The sequence below is a fragment of the Calonectris borealis genome, chromosome Z (genome assembly GCF_964195595.1).
Source record: "Calonectris borealis chromosome Z, bCalBor7.hap1.2, whole genome shotgun sequence".
NCBI classification, from domain to species: domain Eukaryota; kingdom Metazoa; phylum Chordata; class Aves; order Procellariiformes; family Procellariidae; genus Calonectris; species Calonectris borealis.
The window spans coordinates 31,841,080-31,862,083 of record NC_134352.1 but is presented as its reverse complement, the minus strand read 5'-3'; the positions used below and the strand labels follow the sequence as shown (position 1 = coordinate 31,862,083).

Here is a 21,004-nt window from a genome sequence, read left to right as displayed (position 1 = left end):
AAGTGCCTCTTCCCTCCAAGTCTGGCGACGCTTCTGAGCTCTGCTGTAGCCCCACCGCGTGCATGGCCACGCTGTGCCTCCACTGTGCCTGGGTTCACTCCAAAAGCGGGAGCGCGGAAGGAGGCAGAGACACCGCTGTCAAGTCAGGAAGGACTTTGCCCCAGACATGGCACTTCAGATCCATAGGAGGACCAAAGTCCAAGAGCCCTAAGGCCTTGATGACCTTGACTCACCTACCTTGGGGCCTCAGCTACACACCCTGCCCATGGGACAGGCACTCCATTTCAACTCAGCCCAGGGCCTTCAGTCCCTGCCCAGCTACGTCGCAGGTGTTCCTCTCTCCCGCCCCATCTCCTGGGTGGACCTCGGACCTGTGTTTCCAGTTCTGTTCCTGGCACCGTCTCCCGCCGCTCCTGCCTGGACTCCCTGGGTGGACCTTGTACCTGGTTCATCACCTCGCCTTGTCTGGGTGTGTCGGTGGGTCCAACCACTAGTACCTGCTCTGCCCGCCCTGCTCAGGCGCAGCAGGACCTTGCCCAGGCTGGTGATTGCCACCGCCTTGGCTCCGGCCACCCACAGCTCATCTTCCCATGGGGCAGCCCCGCTCTGCCGCTCCCTGAGGCTGGGGCAGAATCGCTGCCCAGAAAAACTGGCAGCAGCAGGACTCCAGCAAGGAGAAACCCATCAGGCAAAAACCAGAAACAGAGGCATTTGCATGGATAGGGGAGGAGAAAGCATGTCTTTCTTGGTGAGGAAGGTGGTGCTAGAAAGAGCTTATTTTTGTTTCCTTGTCTCTTGGCTGACCTAGCAGCAGAGGGGCAGAGCCAGCAGTGCTCAGCCAACACCGAGTACTGAAAACAGCTAATGCGAGCGGCATTGTGGAAGCTGCGGCTGCTTGCTGTACGGGCTTTTCCTATCGTATTCCTGGGCAAGCAAATGGCAGTGACTGGTACCTTCGCCGCCGCCAGGCAAAAAGGGCTGTCCAGGCAGAGAAGCCGCAGCCTCCAAGCTAAAGTCAGTACAGGTTCTCTTCTTTCCCTTACAAAGCAAGCGCGGAGAGGGAAAGTAGACTGAGGAGAAAATGAAGTCCTGAGTGGGGACAGAAAAAAGCTGGGGAGGTTCACTTGGCTCTGGGGTCATTGTCACGGAAATTCTAGATATGATGTGGTGGATGACAGAGACGACACTAAAGGTCGGTCCCTTCGTCAGTCCTCTGACGAGACCTGTTGGTCAGTTATGTAGGATGGTTTTACTCACTGATCTAATGCAGAGTTGGAAGGTGAGCCTACAGAAGGGAAGAGCAGAAGCTGCTTGAAATAAACTTATTTGTAACAACAGATCGATTTATTTAGATTGCTACCTAATGTTTGCCCATGTATCTGCAAGCCAAGTTCTGGTGAGCGAAACGGAGTTGTTTTACACATCCTTAATGCAACTGTGTGTCATGGCAATGTGGGCTTTTTGTCGTTTTCTTTTTCTTCCCGCCCCCCGCCCCCCTTTTTTTTTGCCGAAGACAGCCTGGAAACCCCCCGGGGCTCACAGCGCCAGCTTCCCGCGCGTCTGACAACCGCGCTGCGCATGCCTGCCCGCCCGCAGCCCTGCCTGCCGGGTGGGGCGAGCATCCCCGGCCAGGGCCCCGGGCATCGCCCCCCTGGGGGGTCTCCCTCCCTGCGGGCACGGCCGCAGCGCGGACACTGCTCCCGCCGGCCTCTGCAGCCCTCGGCCCGGGGTGGGCCCCGGCCCCCTCCGTCGCGGCCCGAGGGTTTCCCCAGAGCGGGCCGGCCGCCCCACGCCTCAGCCCCGCGGGGGCTCCTCGGCGGACACGGGAGGCCGGGGCGGGGCGGGGCGGGGCGGGGCGGGGCGGGCGGGGCGAGGGGAGGTGGCCGTTGGTCGCTGCAGCCGCCGCTGCCCAGATGTGGCGGCGGGGGGGTGAAGGGAGGGCGGGGCACGGCTGCCGGGAAGGAGGCGGAGCGCGGCGAACCTCGCCTCGCGCTCGCAGATGGCGGCCCGATTGGAGGGCCCGCCGGGGAGGCTCCGCCCCCGCGCGCAGAACCGCCAATGGGCGAGCGCGGCGCCCGCCACTACCGCGAGAGTTGCGCTGAAGCTGGCGCCGCCATCTTGGAGTTGGGAGAGGCCGCGTCCCGTTTCTGTCCCTCTCGGAGGGTCACGGGCGGGGGGGGGAGGGGGAGGATGGGCGCCCGGCGGTGAATTAACGGCGCCCGCGAACTCCTCTCCCTGCCGCGGGGCCGCGGCGGGCGCGGGGGAGGAAGGATGGTGCAGTCCTGTTCCGCCTACCGCTGCCGGAACCGATACGACAAAGAGAAGCCCATCTCCTTCCACAAGTGAGCGCGGGCGGCGGGGGCGGGGCCCGGCCGCGGTGGGGGCGGGGCCGGGGCCGGGGCCGTGGCGCGCGCGCGCGCGCCCGCCCGGAGGGGAGGGGTCGCGCGGCGGCGGGCGCGCGCGCGGGGTCTATGGGGAGGCGGGGGGGGTCGCGCGCGGCGTGTCCATGGGGGGCGGGGCGCAGCGGTCGCTGGCGGCCGCTGATGGGGGAGCCCCGCCGGGCCCCGAGCGCCTCGCCTTCCCTCGGGCGGGGGTCCCTCTGAGGCAAGCCGAGGGACAGCATGCTCCTGCTGCCTTTTGCGGGGAGGGGGGGACACCCCCCCCCGCCGGGGTTTCAGAGGGCCGAGACCCCCGGCCCGGTGCGTGTGCGCCCTCTGGGTTGGCAGGCAGGAGGGGTTTGGCTCCGAAGATGAGCCCGTCAGAGGAAGAACCGAGCGATCGGGCAGTGAGGCACAGCAGTGCTTCGCTGTGACCCGACCCCGTGTTAAAAAGCTTTCCGGAAAAGCTGAAAGTACTTCTTATTTACAGGTTCCCTCTTACAAGACCTGATCTTTGCAAGAAATGGGAAGCTGCTGTTAAAAGGAAAAACTTCAAGCCAACCAAGTATAGCAGCATTTGTTCAGAACACTTTACTCCCGATTGCTTTAAAAGGGAATGCAACAACAAGCTTCTGAAAGAAAATGCTGTGCCCACAATATTTTGTTATACTGAACCCAGTGAAAAGGTAAACCCAAAGCACTCACAGTTTAAGATACTGGAACGCATGTATGTTGCTCATATTAGCCTAGCAGGGCTTGATGTAGCAGAGCAGCAGGGAGAAGATGCAGATTGTGAAGGATGCCGGCGGAGCATGTGCACCTGGAGGCACGTGGGGGGCTGTGGTGGCTGAGACGTGTCCAACAGCTGTGCTCGTTTGCTTTGACAAGAGCAGAGATGTGGGCCGTCTGAGGTTCTGGAGCACGTCGGGCATTGTACAGATGTGCAGTAGCTCTGACCTGCTCTTGTGTCCATACGCAGAAGCCTGAGCAGCGTAACGTCGGTTAAAACCTTGTGCTGAATGAAATGGAACGGCAGCAAAGTAAGAAAGTGTTGCCCTGTAGTTAAGTTGTGGCATATTTGTGTATCTGTCTTACCTTAACATTTACGTTGTGTTAAGGTAAGCCAGACTGGTCCCTGACTTCTGTCTCTGAACTTCTGATGGTAGCCTCCTGTGTGATGTGGTGTTCCCTTCACTGTGCTGCTAAAGCAGCTGACCGTGAGATGCAAGTCAGTTATGAGTTCTTCCTTCTTGAGGTAATAACTGCAAGACAAGAATGGAAAAGATTGATTCTTAGCTCCTATAAAGGATATAAAATATTAGATCTCTTGCCACTCTGCTGTAGAGGAAGTGGCAAAGGAGAGAATGGATATGATAGGTCTAAGGGGTGAAGACTGTAATGGGATGAAGTCCACAGAGGAAAACTGGGACTTTTGCCTGTTTGATTTTTCTTGTTATGCACAATATTGGATTTGATGCAGAAATGAAAAGGGAATGTATTTGAAAAATGGAAAGTGGCTACTAACAGAGAAGAGAATATAAGCAGAAGGTATATAAGGAAAGACAGACAATTTCCAGGTAAATACGGCTGTGTTAAGTTTTTGTTTGATTATGCTTTCCTGTACGACACACATTTTATTTGTCACGTGTGAAATACTTCAAAATTTTCAGTCTGAAAGCTGAATCGGTGTATAGGGTAATCTGCAAAAGTGCAATCGGTGCAGCGGGATTAGTGGTGAGCCACATTCCCCATTTCGTTACCATGCCTGGATCTACAAAAACACGGAAGAGTCCCTTTTAATTATGGAGAAGGATTTAGTGCTATTCCTATTTGTCTCACAGCACTTTTAAATGAACTGCCACATGTCTTCAAGAAATAACATAGTAACAAAGAATGGTAGTGGTTGTTTTGGAATTGAATCCACACTGATTTTGAAATACAGCTTTTTACCTTTTGCATTATGTAATTTGAAATACTTTCTTTTTCCTTACTTATGTCTTCAGAGAACCATTTATTGGCTGGAAGAAGTAATTAGAATTCACTTACGATGTGTCAGTGATACCAACGATCTGTTCTCTGTGATACGTTGTGACAATCATAACGTATTTTAGAGGTGGCATGTGCTGGACAAGCTGCAAATAGAAGTCTCTGTATGAAATCAGCTGTCCAGCAATGATCTGATTTTTGCTTCAGCTTCCAACAAGGGTGAATTTCTCTTTGCCAGTTACATCTTTGCCTTGTTGTTTTTTTAGTAGAAAAGTTTGAAAGTGATAGAGTCAAACTCTTTAGAATATTCATGTGTGAATTAGATGGGCACACTGTTAGCAGCGATTTCTTGTAATTGAGAAATAAGACTGGTAGTTGGCTGGTTTTGCACTTCAAAGTGATCAGTAATATTTGAGTGCATATGAAACTTCCCTTCAGCACCAGTCACAAAACCGCCTTCTCAGTTACTCTCTGCCCAGGGTTGTAGTTTGTACAAGAGGGATATCTAGACCCCCCAATATCAAGTATTAGCTTGTTTGCATGTTAAGTCAAAGAAGTTAATGACATGACCTTCAGATCTGATGAGCTTGATATTTAGAAGATGAGGATTGTCAGCTGCTCGTATAGTTAACATTGTCCCTGTCCTTATGCTTTTATGTGTAGTAATAATATTGGCAACAGGTGGGTAGTTAGAAAATTGGTTCAGTGCCTCTCTCACCGAGAATGTCTTAGGCTTTCTTTTTGACAGGCGATATGCAAGCTCTTTTGTTTAAACAGTGCTTTTTATTATCATCATGTGCACAGAAGCATTTGTGAATTACACTGCATTCCTTTGGGGCAGAAAGAATCTGTTTCTCTGCTCTGGCCTATACTGAAGTGGTGAGGGATCTGTGTTGTCCTGAACCGTACAAGTGAACCTATCGAGAGCAGTATGATAAAGATTTCAGTTTCGTGTGGAGTTGAGCCAATCAATATTCTGCTGCTGCCAAAAGGGAGAATCGTGCTTCTGCCTTCTCCATCCCATCTGCCAGCCATGCAGTCCTGTTTCTCACTCCATCCACACACCAGCGCAGGTGTAGGTCACACCTCGTGTTGCATTGTTTTGACTTTTAATAAAGGGCAGAAGATTTCTGCAGTGATGGTGGGAGAGCGAATAGCTTTCCGTCGTCTTAGCAGCTTACTATGTTTGAGCAAAGAGTAAATACCAGGGCTGGGAGGGCTGCTTTGCTGTTGAAGAATTGTTTATTTTGGCTCATCACGTCTCTTGAAACCAAACCCTTATACTGCAGCCCGAAACCAGTGACACAGTCCCTTCCAGTTGTTGAGAGGCAGGCCTTGCTGTGTCTACCTCTCTGCTCTGCCGACTTATCAACCCCCTCAGTAGATGACCCTTATTCTACCTCAGCACAACATTATCCGCTGTTTTTGATTAAGTTAGCTGATAGGTTCAAAGTGTATGATGGTAAGGTGCAGCAGAAAGAAGGAGGGACAAAGGGGGATGGGATGTCAGTGATGAGTTTTATGGAAGTGCAGTCTGCGTTCCTGCTTCTTAGCTAATCGTGGATATGTATTTGACGCAAGTCTTCAAGTGAGAGTAATTGCTACATTCTTCAGTTTTTGATTTCTGTGAGACATCAAGGACTCGACTTTCAAAGAGCCCTGAAAACGAAGCTGCTTAAAAATATCTCCAGTTGAGAAGCCAGACAAAACAGGCCCAGAACCGTTTGTCAATTTTGAAAACATAGGCTCTGAAATGTATTTTATTAATTTCAGTCCTGATTGTTTATGTTATTCTGGGGCTGTAGTAAGGGAGTTGTATTGTAAACAATGTTAAGCATGAAAATGTACCTTTTTTTCTTGTTGTTTCTAGCCTGAAGAATTTGCGGAACAGCCAGAAGATCCACTACCACCGCCTCCACCGCCGCCACCACCGCCGCCGCCACCACCACCACCACCACCAGCAGCTCCAGTACTACCGCCATCTCCATCAACTCCTTCTTTTCATTTGTCTCAAATAGATGCCAGATTTGTAGATCCAAGTATTGGATTATTGATGCCTCCTCTCCAAACCCCTAGCAATCTTGCTGTTTTTTGTGATCACAACTATACTGTAGAGGATACAGTTCATCAGCGAAAAAGAATTCAGCAGCTGGAGGAACAAGTTGAAAAACTGCGGAAGAAGCTCAAGACAGCGCAACAGCGATGCCGGCGTCAGGAAAGACAAATTGAAAAACTGAGAGAGATTGTTCAGTTTCAGAAAGAAAAAGACATATTGGCAGGAAAAGGCTATGTGATTCTGCCCAATGACTATTTTGAAGTTGTAGAAGTACCTGCCTAGAAGTCACGAACATCAGTTTTCACTTTGCTAGGCCAAGAAATTTAGTTTAAAAACTAAATGCTCTCTAATTCTGTGTGTAAGATTCTGCAGAATTCTAAAACAGTAAATACACAGTCATACAAATGAGATCACATTTTTTCTTCATTGTCATTTCAGTTTGATACACTTCTAGTATATTGAAAGTGCAAGCATCTCAGAATTAGAATATGCATTTAGTTTACAAAATCTGAATTGCTTTACAGAAGGAAAGGATGCAAGGTTGAATACATTTAAAATCTGTGGGTTTTTTTTTTCTTTTTTTTTTCTTTTTGTTTTTTCAATGGCTGTCTTATGCTTACTGGGGATGGGGAACTGAATCTGGCTGAGAATGAATTTGGGGTTGTTGTACACTTAGTGCAAAGCTTTGTCAAGGCATTTAATGTTGGTTTTGGTGATCCCCAGGAAGTAATTTTCACTGATTTCAGAAGGAGCAGAATTAGGCCAGCTAAGAACACCTGCAAGTGCTGCAGAAAGATAAAGATAAGATACACGTTTCAGCCTGGGAAAACTTCCAACCTCAGTTTGCTATGCCTTCAAAGCACTGCAAAAAGTCTAATTCCTGGATCCCTTTGGTGAGGTATGTTCTTTTATATCTTCTTTTGAAGTAACCTTTCACCACGTGTGTGTTGTGAGGGAGATGAGGAGAGTTCATTAGCACAGCTGAAGAGAGCTGTAGAAGAGGCTTTAGTTTTAAGGGTACTTAAAAATACTCCTGAAGTGCAGTGCTGCACTGAACATATATGTTATTGGACTGTTGGCAGGATCAAGAAGTCAGTGTACTGTTCAGGGTGACTGCTTTTCAAAAGTACCCTGATAATATAGAGTCCCCAGTATGTTGGAGCGTGACGTTCACATAAACACTGTAAGGGGTAGAATGTTGTCCTCGTGTTTGAAATTGTTGGTCTTAACTCACGTTTCAACCATGTGTAGCTTCAGGAAATGAAGATGTTTTCTTACCTGTCCAGGGTGTCAGGCATTTGTGACTTTCATTGCAGTATACTGTGATTTTCTTTCTTTCTCCTTTTTTTTTTTTTCCTTCTCTTTGCTCTCCAAAAGGCATCCACCAAAGGGCAGTTACGGAATTAGACTTTGGGAGTTGCTTGGTGCTAGACTGGTTTTTAATATCTCAAATGCTGCTGCCTCTCCTTCAGCCTTATTAAGACTCTTTCTAAAAGTGAATTCAGCATGATAAAGCAGTGCAGCAGCTTGCACTTACTGTCTAATAATTTGTTTAGTCAATGAACTCATTCAAAATCAGAGAAAGTGGCATCATGCTAACTCTATTGTAGCCTTCACAGCTGAAATTCCTGGATATATTAGACACGAGGAAAGTGGCTTTTCTCAGTCCATGTCAAACTTGTGTGTAGTGTGGATTCTAGCTCTGACATTAATCAAGCCCTGTCCACGATGGCTTTAAAAGCTTCCCTTAATATCCTGTTAGCATGACATTTTGAAATGTTTCGAACCAGTCTTGATACTTACGACCTCACTTATGCCATGTATCTACTTTCCCTACCATTTCATATACTTAAGATGAACAAAAATGCTGATGCATCCTTTTGTGTACATTTATTATACCTGATTAAAAATAAAAAGCAAATGGTGTGTTAGATTTTTAACTGCTCTCTCTCCTCTTTTCCAAGGACTTTGCCAAAACTAGCTTGACATTTTGTATCTTTTTCCTAAAGTAGTTCCCTGGTTTAGATGCTGCGTTTTTTTCAGAGTGTTCCCGAGTCTTGTTGCTGTTACGTTTTATACTTAAAATAAACCTGAAAATGCTCAAATTCAAAAAGTGACAAGGAAAAGCCGTTTAAACAACTGTTGCTATGCTGTTGGCATGTGTGGCCAGATAGCAGACTGCTTCTGTTTTCTCTGCAAAATACCCTCTCTTCTTACTCTCTGGGAATTTAAGTGTGACTTCCTGAGGCAGGGTGGGTTGCTGCAATACCACACCCCCGTGGCTGGGGTGCTTCTGCCACCCCCTCCTCCCCCCTGCCATTTGGCTACGTACTCCCATTACCACCCTTCTTACTTGCAGCGGTTCTGGTGCAGGTTGCGCCCTTCTGTGGGGCAGTTCCACTCACTGAAGCAGCAGGTTTGGCTCGTAGTGGAGAGGCAGAGGAAGACCAACAGTATCGGATCTGATAGGAGAAAAAGGCAGGGCCAGGAGCTGGGGATGGGGAGAAATAAGTCCTCTCCTCCGGCTGCAATGTGCTGTTGCATTACATCAGCTGCTTCTGAGAATGTAACGGTAACTTCATACTCTTAACGTTCAGCACCGTTTCCTTCCACCCTGGCCAAAGATCCCCTTATGCTCTGGCTGCTGTGCTTGTTGGGCCCTTCCTTCAGGTGTTTTAGCTTCATAACCCTACAGAAAAGCAGCCCCAAAAAAGTAAGTCAGCAAGGTAAATTTAAGGCACGCTGATAGATGACTGGTGTGTAGAGTTCTTGTGTGTTTAACCTTTTCATGTTGGTGAAGTTGGTTTAATGGCTGACTCAAGTAAATGTTCCTTCCGTTGAGAGGGTGATTATGGTTTGTCTCGAGGGTTTTGGTAGTACCAGGTTGAAGAGGGGACTGCTGCCCCGTTGCTGACACTTTCTTTCCTATTATCAAAGGATTTTTCTAAGAAGAGATGCAGTCTGTTCTGACAATGGGCTTGAATTTCTCCTGCAGCAACTCTTTTTTTCTTTTTTTTTTCCTTCTTTAAAAAAAAAAACTCGCTAACTCCTGATGTAGTGATGTTAGGGCTAGGTGTGGACTCTGCTAGGCCCATGAGGGCTGTCAATATCGCAGAGCTCTGAAGTGGGGAAAAAAGGCTGGCACAGAAACAACTGATTGTCTTTCAGCAGTTGACTTTTCCGGCACTGCGCCCTACCCTGCACTATACTACCATCTCTCTGATTGACAGCAATATAGAAAGAGAAGATGAAGGCTATCTGCTACTGGCCAGGCTAGGAAAGGAATTCTAGCTTTTCATGTAAAATTAATAAGCACAATATGTCCCCCAAGCATTTGTTAAAATTTCCTCTCTTTTTAAAGTGGTATCTGTTACATTCACACAATCAGCTGTGAAAGGACTGCATCACGTTCTGTTTGTGTTGGCCACAACTGGTACCTGCACATAGCAGCGATTTTGAAAACATTCTGGAAAAAAGTGATTGGGAGTTAAAAAGCAAAGACAGGAACGTAGAATGGCATGTGGTTGTCCAATTGCGCATGAAGTAGCTGATATTTGTTTAAACGCATGTAACTGCGCTTCACTGAAGCCTATTTTATAAAGCAAACAATTCAAGGAAGTTAGAAAGTAGCAAAATTGGCAAAAATGCTCCATCCTTAAAATCTGGATGGAGAGATTTGTTTTGAAATGGGCTGATTCTTCAACAGGCAGAAATTAGAGCTGCTTCTAAAAAGAGAAGTGTTGGCTTACTTCCCCCTGTTGCCCCAATTTCCCTTTTGCCGTGGTAGGGTATCTGACCTGTGTCTAGTGTTTACTTTGTTTCTCCTTACACCTCTGCAAAGTATTAGATTTCCCTGTCCAGCTGGGACAGTTCAAACCCAGAGGTATGTTTTATGGGGAAAAAATGAATAGCTAAATACTTGGGTTACTGCTTGTCACAGTGAAGGAGTCCTTCGTCACTGCCCTTTTTTCTCCTCTGCTTCCCATTGCCGTCTTGTCTATGTCGTTGCTAGTGTGGTCTTAACATCTCTGGCAGCAAATCAATGAAACTGAGATTTCCAAGAAATCTTCTGTCTTGCTGAGATTTCATTTTCCTTCAGCTCTACATGGAGTTTAGGGTACAGCTGCCCCATGTGAATTTTGAAGGAGCTCTCTTGCAGCTGAAGAAAGTGCAAAGCAAATCCCAGTTTGAATGTAGGAAGAAGGAAAGCAAAGTAGTTTCTTGGGTAAAACTAAACCCACAACAGTTTCTAAGTCCATCTCAAAAGACTTCTCCTATTACATGCTTCTCTGGAACCGGGCAGTTATTCCTAGCTGCCCTTTCGCTTTGTTTCTTTCCTGAGATCTGTCTTAGGTTTTAGCCTATAGGCTTATCTGTTTCCTGCCAGCTTACACCTTCATCAGGTGGCTTTGGCAGCGTGGAAAGGGGTGTTTTGAGCTATCGTCTAATTCTGAAACCAAAACACAATCTGCTAAAGCACATTGATGCTTACAGTCTGTCATGACTACAAGTTCGGGTGTGTAATTCTTGCTGTTTTAAGCACCGCAGGTTTATTTGCCATACCTTAGCCATGATAATCATTTATTAATAAATGAGAAAGAGCAAAACAGGATACATGATTCAAAAATATGATGATGACAGTAATTGCTATTACAGATTTCTCTTTGTGCCTGTTCAATGCTTTCAACGGAAATTTTATCTTCTTATAGAGATCTTTTGATGGAACTGCAGCATTTTATTGCGCAAATTGGGCAGTGTTACACAGGCTGAAGGAGTTTAAAAGTGTGCAGAAAGAATGTGTTGCAAAGTTCCACTATGAATAACTTGAAACAGTTCCCAAAGGAAAGTCATCTTAAATATTCTTAAGTCAAAGAAAACATTTAAATCGGTTACTCAGAAGGAAATTTTCAAGAACCTCTCTTGAGAATAGACACATTACATATTGCCATAATTAAAACATTGCAATAATTAAATCTCTCCACAGTCCTGCCACTATTAGTTCATTTAGCATTGAGTATCAAGCCTTTTATTGCCTGTCGTGCAAAATGATCTAGTGATCCTCCTGTAGCTGCCTCCTTCCATGGTACAGGGGGAATAGCTTGTAAGGCCCGGGCTCACACGTTCCTGGAACCTCTGAAAAAGTGATTGTCCTCTGCATCTTAATTGGTTCTAGTGATCTGCTGAAAGGTCTTTTGGTTAGTGGTCTATTAAAAGGTCCTTTGGTTAGGGAGGAGCATGGAGAATACCATGAGGCTAGTCGTTTGGGTTTCTTTTGAACTTAGAGAGGACTTGAGCAAATTAGGCAGGCTTGTCATTTCCTTTCAGGTTTCACTGTATGTGACTATTAAAGGTTCAGAGTCTGTGGCTATACTAGTCATCTAAAGGTGAACCAACTCTTCAGTATTTGAATCTGTGAAAGACATGTAGTTTGCTATTGGGACATCTTCAATTCAGTGACCTGGGACAGGTAATCCAGAAAAAGGAGTGGGTCTTGCCTTCAGTAATGGTTTCTTCTTTCATCTTGGGCTCATTTACCAGCCCCCAGCCAGACTCCAATATTCTCTAACCAGGTTCTCATAGATGTACCCAGGACTTTGATTTAGCAGAGTGATACAGCAGTATACTGAAATCACAGCACAAGCACCACAGTTGCAATACACAGCGGAATCACAATACAAACGTACTATACAAATTCCCATTACTGGTCCCTAAATGCTCACCATCATGACACTGTGTGTCCCCGGTTGCCGGAAAAGAATATGTGAGTTAAACCCAGCTCAAGCCAGTTGCTTTCTTCCAAGCTGATTGTGTGAGTTGTTCAGTTTTTATACTTTATACTGGGCTGAGTCACAGGGAGAGTCCCCTCCCACGCTGGTCTGGCTAGCTCAGGAAAACATTACTCTCGACTAATTATTTCAGGGAAGGCTGTTTATGCAATCTGATGAGAATATACTGCTTCAGGTACACAGCTGTATACCTAAAACGAAGGTTATCACCCAGTCCCCCTTGTGTTGAGATAATTTCAGCTTTCTGTATGACAATTCATCGTTATTCCTTAGATTCTTCCCTGAGCTCATCATTCATGCCCATCTCCTATGGGCCTTCTTCCATTGCAGGGGTCAGTCACACATCCCCACACCGTCTCCTTTCAGGAGTGTCCTCACATATGTCTTTTTCAGGAGGAAGTGAACTTTTTTGGCTTCAGGTGCTTTACAGTCTGGACCCATGGCTCAGAAAGGAAGGAATTTTCAAGGGTGATACTTTTTTGCATGTTAAGAGGAAGGGATCTTGTTCTGAGCTTAAGAAATCCCAAGACTTCCACCTGTACTTTCAGGTTTAGGATGACAACCATAGAGCTGGCTCTGCAGAGAAGGAAGCTTCAGGATACCCACTTTCACAGCTCAGTCCAGACAAAAGAGTTCTTGCTCTTTTTTGTGTTTTGTGTTGTGTGTTTTTTTTTTCTTTTCTTCTTCTTTTCTTGTATTGATAGGATCAGACTCTTCATTCGTCAATTCACTGATGTTGGTGCCCTCAGGTGCAGAGGAATGGCACCTGCACGCAAAGAAAATCTAAATGGAGAGAGTTGTTCCCAAGCTGGCTGTGAGATACCAAGGTGGAGTCTTCTGCTCTCGCTAGAGCACATGCCACGTGAGCTCAGGCCACAGGAGCTGGCCTGATAAATGTTTCCATTTCTGATATTTTAAGCTTGAGCTATACTTGCAGGCTTGTCTCATAGGTGTCCTGAGTTGATATGGTGTTTTATCAAGAGGTTTTGTGGCGGCAGTTTATCTGAGGGACTCCAGGAGTCACTGCTGGATGAATGAATATTTGTGGTGTTATGTCCAAGGACTGAAAAACAATTTATGTATCAATAACCTCAAATTCTGTAGTCTGTACATTCAGTTCTTAACTTCATTTCTCTCCTTCTGAGTCCAAATAGGAAAATCTTTCTATTAGTTTTCATTTCTTTGACTGACAAGGGGCTGAAATTGCTCAGAGTTTATTTATGCGTCCAGCATGGTGAGGAACTGGGCAGGTTCTGCACTACAGGTACTACAGCATGGAAATCTCCTGGTTGTGGGTAATAGGAAACATGTCTACCCCCCCAAGTGAATGTGCATGTGGCTATTTCAGCTTGAGGAACTCTAGTTATTTGGAAGTAATCAATTTAAAATATACACACACACACAAATCACAGCTATAGTATCAGTGGAGTTATCTTTTTTTGATACTGCCATCAGCTGTCAAAATCAGATTTGCTGGTGGTAACTTTTCATATAACTAAAAAAAAATAGAGATATATATATACACACACACACACACACATATATATATTACATATATATGTAATTTCTTTTACACTTAAATGTTCAAGCAAGCTTATGATGATGTCATAATTAATCTAACAATATCACTCTGTTGATAACCATTCTTCCACCAATATTGGCATTTACTTCTTGGCCTGTCTACTAAGGTTGTTATGACTTACATTTTTTGCTTCATGATACACCAGTTTAATAGCTGTCAGGAAATTGGCATGTATATAACTTCAGTGATAAGATGTAATTAAATTAAACTAGTATCTGCTTTCTTGTGTTGTTCCCAATGCTGCTTGACAGACTGGATTCCTACACCAAATCAAAAAACAGGCTCCTTGAACACCTTTTACTCCTTCAGTCACAGAAGAAATCATAAGCTTACACATGCAGTAGATGACATTGGCATTGCTTGTTTTTCACAGTAAGATCACCACAAAGCTTTGTGAGCATGCTGTCTACTGAGCCCATCATCTCTGTGGTGAGATATGACTGTATAAGTAAGACTTTTCTCTCCACTAGAAATCTTTTCTAATCATGAAAGTTATCTAGTTTTCTCTGACTTTTTCTTGTGTGCCTTGCCTTGCTCCTCTACAGCATCGCTCTTCTCTCTCACCAAAGATTCTTTTGATTTTTTCTGTTAATATTTTCAGAATTTAAACATCTGTGTTTCTTACCACATTTGCCTTTTCTGATCTTTTATGCACAGTAATGAGACGCTGCCTGTATTGCTGAAAATGATATTGTTGTATCGTTGGAAAGTCCGCCATGGGTTTTTCTCATCAGCCTTGTGCAGAAGAGGGGGCACTGGGGCAGCGTCATTGTCTCAGACAAGACTAAGCAGCATCGTTCTTTGGCAACAAAGTGGTGAAGCCATGTGTGGCTTCAGCTGCTAAGCGTCTGCACATGATGTCACAATGGGAGATGGGCTCCACAGCAGTGTGAGGGTCTGCTGTGCTGCTGTGAGATCAGGTAAGGTAAAATCCAGCTGCAATGATAAATGGCTGTTTACCTGAGTGAATAATGTGTCTGATAGCATTCCCAGCCAAACGGTCATCCCCATTACCCATAGAGGAATTAAACTCTGAAGCGTTCATGAGTCTTCTTATTTTCTCCTTTCGATTTTGCTGGTTATCGGATGCATCTGGAGTTAATGCATCATGCTCTCTGGGCTTGCTGAGAGCCTCAAAACATTGCAAACCTTATGAAACCAGACTGTTGGCTGACTGAGACCTCATTTGAGGCAGGCACATTGCGTTGGAAGTGAATGTGAGGAGTTGCCCCAGTGAGGACAAATAAGGGTGATAACAGGTGACGGCAGCCCAGTTTGTTTCGTTAGGGCCTGAGGCAGTTAAAAGGCCTTTCTGGGCCTTTGTGGAGTTTAGTGGGGGTGGCATTTGTTGGGCAAGCTCTACAAGAGCCATGGCAAGTTGTCTTCTGGCACTCTTCCCCGTCATCTGTCGACCTGCCAGGGTCTGGCCCTGCGCTTATCAGCCTTCCTTCGGAGAGCTGGACCTCTTCCCAGCCCCAGTCCCCCCGCGCCGTGGGAGTAGTCTGCAGAGCATTTTGGCTGTGGTCCCATGCGTGCCTCCTCCTCCTAATACACGCAAACTGTTGGACTGTGCTCCCAGTTCAGGGAGTTATTCCAACCCAGCCTTTGTTTGCTATTGGATGAAGTTACCCGAATACCTTTAATTAGGTTAATTCTTCTGACTTAGGCACAGACAGCCCATTAAAACAGTTATAGGAAACAGGATATTCTGGCGCGGTAGAAAAGGCAAATCTAGTTTTTACATATTTTTGTAAGTAACGTCAATTACGCTTTCTAGTGAGGTGAAGCTGTAAACGTTTGGGTTTTGTATTGTTTCCCTGGCTTGTCAGATGCAAGAAAAATAACAGATATCAAAGATGTCATCCAGCAGAGATAGCTTTTTGGGTCTCAAAACCTCTCAGTCTGCTGTTCTAAAACTTTAAACTATTCGATGAACTTACGCAGTTTTAACATAGGCTCATTGGTTACATATGCCACCAAATAATTGCAGGACATTCTACTAGTTAACATTACCTTCACATCCCTTCTGTTATGATTATATGTTGCCTATTTTTTGCAAATTACATAAAAAACATATTCTGACTTCACTCGGAAACTGTGAAGGCATCTGATACACTGTGCTTTGTTTACAGTCATGTTTAACATCAAGTGTTTCCATAGTCCCGGGCTAATTCGTATTACTCAGAACTGTTCTGTTGTAGATGTAGGCTATTATGCACGCATGTCCAAGGCCTTTATTTCTTCTATACTCAATACTCTTAGACATCTGGTATGAAAACTGAAAAATCACCAAAAAATCACCTAATATCCATCGTTTCATTTGTGCCACTCAGAAGTCTAACTGGGCTTTGTTTGTACATATTCATGAGCACAACTGTGAAAAACTTCAATGTAACAAGCAAATACCTGGAGGTAGACAACACTGAATTTTAAGTACTTAGATACACATTCAAGGGGACTGTATCTCCTTTTGAACTGGAAATAACGGCTTCATATAATAAGTTATTATGGATAGGAAATTCCAGAAGGTATTCTATGTGAAAGCTGGTTTCTGGGTCTACGTGTAAGTGTCCTATCTGTTCATGAGCCAGTGAAAACAGAAGCCCAAAATATGCCACAGATGTTCAAAATGATGGTCCTACATATTATAACTCTTTGGCTCCTACCTGTGAACATTTCTATCCGATCTTAGGAAACCTCTAGAAGGAATAAATATCATTCTTTATAAATTATTTGACATTAACCCAAACAATACAGACTCAGCATGGCAAGCAGGCATCTCTGGCTAGAAAGCTCACATCCCAGCTCAAATTATCAGGAGGTAGTCTTCAGAACTGCAGTGGGCTGACTTGAGCCCTGCTGTGACACGACTAGAGAAGGACAGGAGTGAGTTAGCGGGAGGTGTTAAATGAAGAACCTCTTGCAAACTCCCCACCGCTGTTTTCCCATGGAGAAGTTGGCTTTACGATGCTGGTTATGTTGACCACTGTGACAGAGGTGAGGTCTGGTCTGCTGACTGGCTGCTGCCAGAGCAGTTTCTGCTTTTTAACCAGGGAAACTAAATGCATGCACTTCGTAGGAGCTGCCCCCTTCAACTGAGTGTCCTTATTGCTGTGTTAAAATTCCCACTTTGTAATATTCTTGGCTGTAATATAGCTGGGTGGGGGGACTTTGCTCTCGGCATGCCACGGCCTCCAAAATATGAGTCCAGGCTGGGTTCAGCCCAGGGTCTAGACCTTCTTCCTGGGCAAGAGTTACAACCATTCGATATCATGCGAAAGATGGGTGCATCTCAAACATCAGGGGTCTTGCTCACAGGAGGACTAAAGAGCCTGGATCCTGGGTAGCTGAAGATGCTTGGCATTGCCAGTGGCTCCTAACTTAAGCAAACCCTGCCACCCTTTGCAGGTGGAGCATTTCTAAGCAGAGGAGGCTCAGTTTCCCTTTGCAGGACTTCAGCATCTTCTCATCTGGTGGGCACCTAGAAAGTCAGGCATGTAAAATCTTAGCAAAGCTGTGCCTGAATGAGGTGGCCGTATGGCACTCACGTCATCTGTCAGCCAAACAAGGAGCCTGTTAACATTTCTGGCTCTGGTTTTGAAAGGGAGGGCATGTAAGGGGTGACGAGGCATGCTGCTGATGAACAGTTGGCAGGGGAAAGTTTCTGAAGAGCCCTCAAGGTGAAGGGAAATGGTCAGAACAAATCTGAATCACCAGAGAGTGGCCACGTTGGCACCCAGGCAGGATTTAACACTTGTTTGGTTTGGGTTTGTTTTTTTTTTCTCCTGTCCTCTTCCAATTTATTTCTAAGATGAAGGCACACGCATCTGTCCTGTAGCTCAGCGGCCCATGTTGAGGAGCTATGTTTCTCAGCCCCTGAGTTTTGTGAGGCTGCATGTGGCTGAGACAATTGGTGCCGCTGCTATGTTTGCTGCAAAAATAGTAGCTTTCAAAAAAAAAAGGTAGAACAACTCACAATGTGCAAAAATTCGAGTATGAGGGTTGTGTTCATGAGGCACAACCTGATAAGGCTATTGTGTACTTGCAGATTTGAGTACATAATACATAACATTTTTCCACAGAAATGCAACTCCTAATGCACATGCTGAAAATGCACATGATGGAGAGCTTGTTAACTGCAGAAATAACTGTCTTCCTGTACTCCGAACAGATAGCAAGAGGCATAGAGCAGCAGAGGAAAATGCACCACAGCAATTGCATTTCTTTTTATTGAAGCGTCATGAAAAAAGCCACAAGCACGAGAACAACATCCAACAATGTAATGAAGAAAGAGACAAAAGAATATGGGCCTGCAAGCATTCCTAGCAAATACGTTACGTTTTCATCTTTTGGACACTAGAGAATTATTATCTGTGTCAAGATGTATTCCTCAAGCTAAAAAGAAATCTCTTTGTGAACCATTTCTGGACGATGTGGACCCACAAAGCAACCTCCTCTGCTAACTCCGCAAAAGACTATAAAGAGCAAATGCCCTCAAACGGAGGCAGGAACAGAGCTTGTAGACCTCATCCAATTTCTGACAAAGCATTTGATTTTGCTGTGGTATCTCCAAGGGAGTCCCCCACCCTCCCACGCCAGATAGAGCGGCTCCAAAAAGAAGGTCTGTCAGCTACCACCATTCAGGCTGTGTGGCGGGGCTATCGCGCCCGAAGAGAAGTGGACGAAATGAACAAAGCTGCCGCCAGGATTCAGGCAGCTTATCGAGGCCATAGGATGCGACAGAAATTGCCCTTAGGGTTTTATGATTGCCTTGGGGATAAAAAGCCTGCATTAAATCAGAAGGAGAAAGCAGAAAAGAGGACAATGGCGCTCCCTCTTGTCATGGAGTGCTGCGTGTGTTGGGGTAAGGGCTCCCAGGCACCAGGTGTAACCATTGAAAACGAGAGGCCGAGAGGTCGATGCAGAGATAGACATGAACCAGGCGCTTCTGTCGTTCCTGGAGCAGTTGTCTTCAAAACAGAGTTTTCTCTTACACCCTGCAAAGTCTTGACCCTCACTAATAGTTTGCTTACCCCTGCAGTCTTCCAAGCCTTGACATCTGAACAGCAAGTCTACAATGCTGCAGATAAAATTTGGGCTACGAGGAGTATTTACCAAAGCAGACATGAGCTTGATAAAATGGAAAAACAAGCTGAGAAAATAGCAGAGCCGAGCCAGATTTTCGTTTACAGTTATCAAATCAGACCAAACAGTTGTGAAAATTATCGTATTTCAGAGATAGCTAGTGTCACCAAAATGCAGGAATTGACCACAGAGCCCCAAGACGTGGTGCCACATCCTGAAAGAGACCTCACTGTAAAGTTAGAACTGGAAAAGAAAAACAAGAAGTCTAATGCAGAGGGCAATGCACCATCTATTAGAAATATTAATGTGCATACAGTGGTGAAGAGCCTGTGCACCTCCAAAAGGTCCATCTCCCTACTTGTCTCCAGTCCCAACGCAGCAGTGGAAGGTTTTTACAGGGAAACGGGCAGCGGGCAGTTGCATGGACTGTACACTGTCAGAAGCCACAGGGACTCAAAGCTGTCTCAAGTCTGCATTCATGTAAACGTGAAATGAGAAGGAGGGCAGGCACAAGGTCATCATGGTAGGAAGGCGCCAAGGAAATGCAAGACTGGAACAGCTCTTGTTCTGCAAAACCTTGTCCCTGTACTTGCAGAGCCTAGTTACCGCTGAAACAACTGTCTGAGCACAACTTGAAAGTGAGTTCAGTTCTGGCAGCCTCCGTCAAGGGTTCCCGTCAGCCCTTTCCCAGGTTGCTGTGCTAAGTAGCTGCTTGTTCCCTACCTGACACAAAGATCTTTTTTCCCTTGCCCACTCTGTGAAAGAGGTTAAATCCCTTGAGGCAAGCTGTAATTGCTGCCACAAACAGGTCCATGCACAAGTGCAAAATTCTGACATATTTTTAGCGCTCGTTATCTAGTCCCAATTAACATTATGCAGAGTTCCAGCTACAAATGCATCATTCAAAGCATGATTTTTCAAAACTACACACGTTACGCTGGCCTCCCAAATAAAGCTCACACAGCATGTAATCTGCATTGTAGCCCGACGGACCAATTATATCGACAGACCTTATCACAGCACGGCCCTGGGCAACCCCCCGAAACTGCTGCCTGCACCTCAAGGCGGTGCTGCCTGCACTGCCCGGGTCCTGCCAGGGAGCGGTGCTGGAACAGCGCGGGAGAGGAGGGAGGGAAACGTCCACAACGGAGGCTGGAAAGGAAAAAGGCAAGGAGAAAGTGAAAGGACCTTCTTCTCTCGGCGTGAGAGAAGGAAAAAAAGGAGGAGGAGGAAAGGGGCGGCTGTGCTGGGGCACCCCGGGGGAGATGAAGGACGGTGGGATGCGGTGCAGCTCCCCGTGGGAAAAGGGTGCATGGAAAAGGAGGGAGGGATGGAGGGCAAACAGCAGGGAGGGAGACACTTAATGGAATTGTGCTTGGTGGGGCCTTTAGGCAATCCAAGGAGTGACAGCAGGAAGGTGCCTGGCGGGGACAGGGAGCTGGAGGAGAGCGGAGAGGCTTCAGGGTGTATGGGCAGGTGGATGGATGGCTGCAAACCCTGTGCCCTCTGGCATGTGGAAGTGCCTGGTGCTGCAAGAGTTGCTGGCGATCTGGGCTAAAAACATCCCTTGCTCGCAGAAGATGCATGTTTTAGGAAGCTGCTGATGGGGAGAGGTGTCTGCTGGCGGCAAGGGCCAAGAGCAGAGAAGATCGGAGGGGAAGCACTGGGGCAAAGATGAGACTCCAGGAGTGCTGCCCTTTCCCACCCCACTTTTGCTCCAGAAACTGTCTCTCACCCCTTCGGGCTGGTGTTCGCCTGCTGGCTCCCTCTGTGGTGCGAGATGGCACGAAGGCAACTCAGTCCTCCTTTGGGGAGCTCTGGGGAGCCTGCTTCCATCCTAAATACTGGCATCCCAGGTGTGCATCCCTTGGCTCCTGGCATACCAGCCTCAGGGACCAGGGAGGCTGAGGCGGGTTGGGGAGGAAGAAGGCACATCCACCTGGAAGAAGCCTCCTGCCCCATAGCTGCTGCAATAGCCTCACCTCTGCAGCCTCTCTTCTCTTGCAGCTAACAACCCTGGCAGTGCTGCAAACCCCTCTGCGGCTCTTGGTTCTGGAAATGGGGCCTCTTGGTTTGGGTTCGCAGCATCTCCCATCCACGTCCTTCCTCCTCACCATCCTTCTCCCCTCAG

The 21,004-nt window shown here is 46.4% G+C and overlaps 1 protein-coding gene across 2 annotated transcripts; it reads left to right on the top strand.

Moving 5' to 3' along the window:
* The first annotated feature begins 1,989 nt into the window (after positions 1 to 1,989).
* THAP1 (THAP domain containing 1) lies at positions 1,990 to 8,360 on the top strand. Of its 2 annotated transcripts, none has more exons than XM_075138361.1 (3): positions 1,990 to 2,342; positions 2,869 to 3,064; positions 6,235 to 8,360. In XM_075138361.1, exons 1-3 carry the CDS (start codon positions 2,272 to 2,274, stop codon positions 6,700 to 6,702), a joined length of 735 nt encoding a protein of 244 aa, XP_074994462.1. In that variant the 5' UTR covers positions 1,990 to 2,271; the 3' UTR covers positions 6,703 to 8,360. The 2 variants fall into 2 exon arrangements, with proteins under 2 accessions (XP_074994462.1, XP_074994463.1); XM_075138362.1 differs by lacking the exons at positions 1,990 to 2,342; positions 2,869 to 3,064 and adding exons at positions 3,123 to 3,418; positions 3,497 to 3,606.
* The last annotated feature ends 12,644 nt before the right edge of the window (positions 8,361 to 21,004 follow it).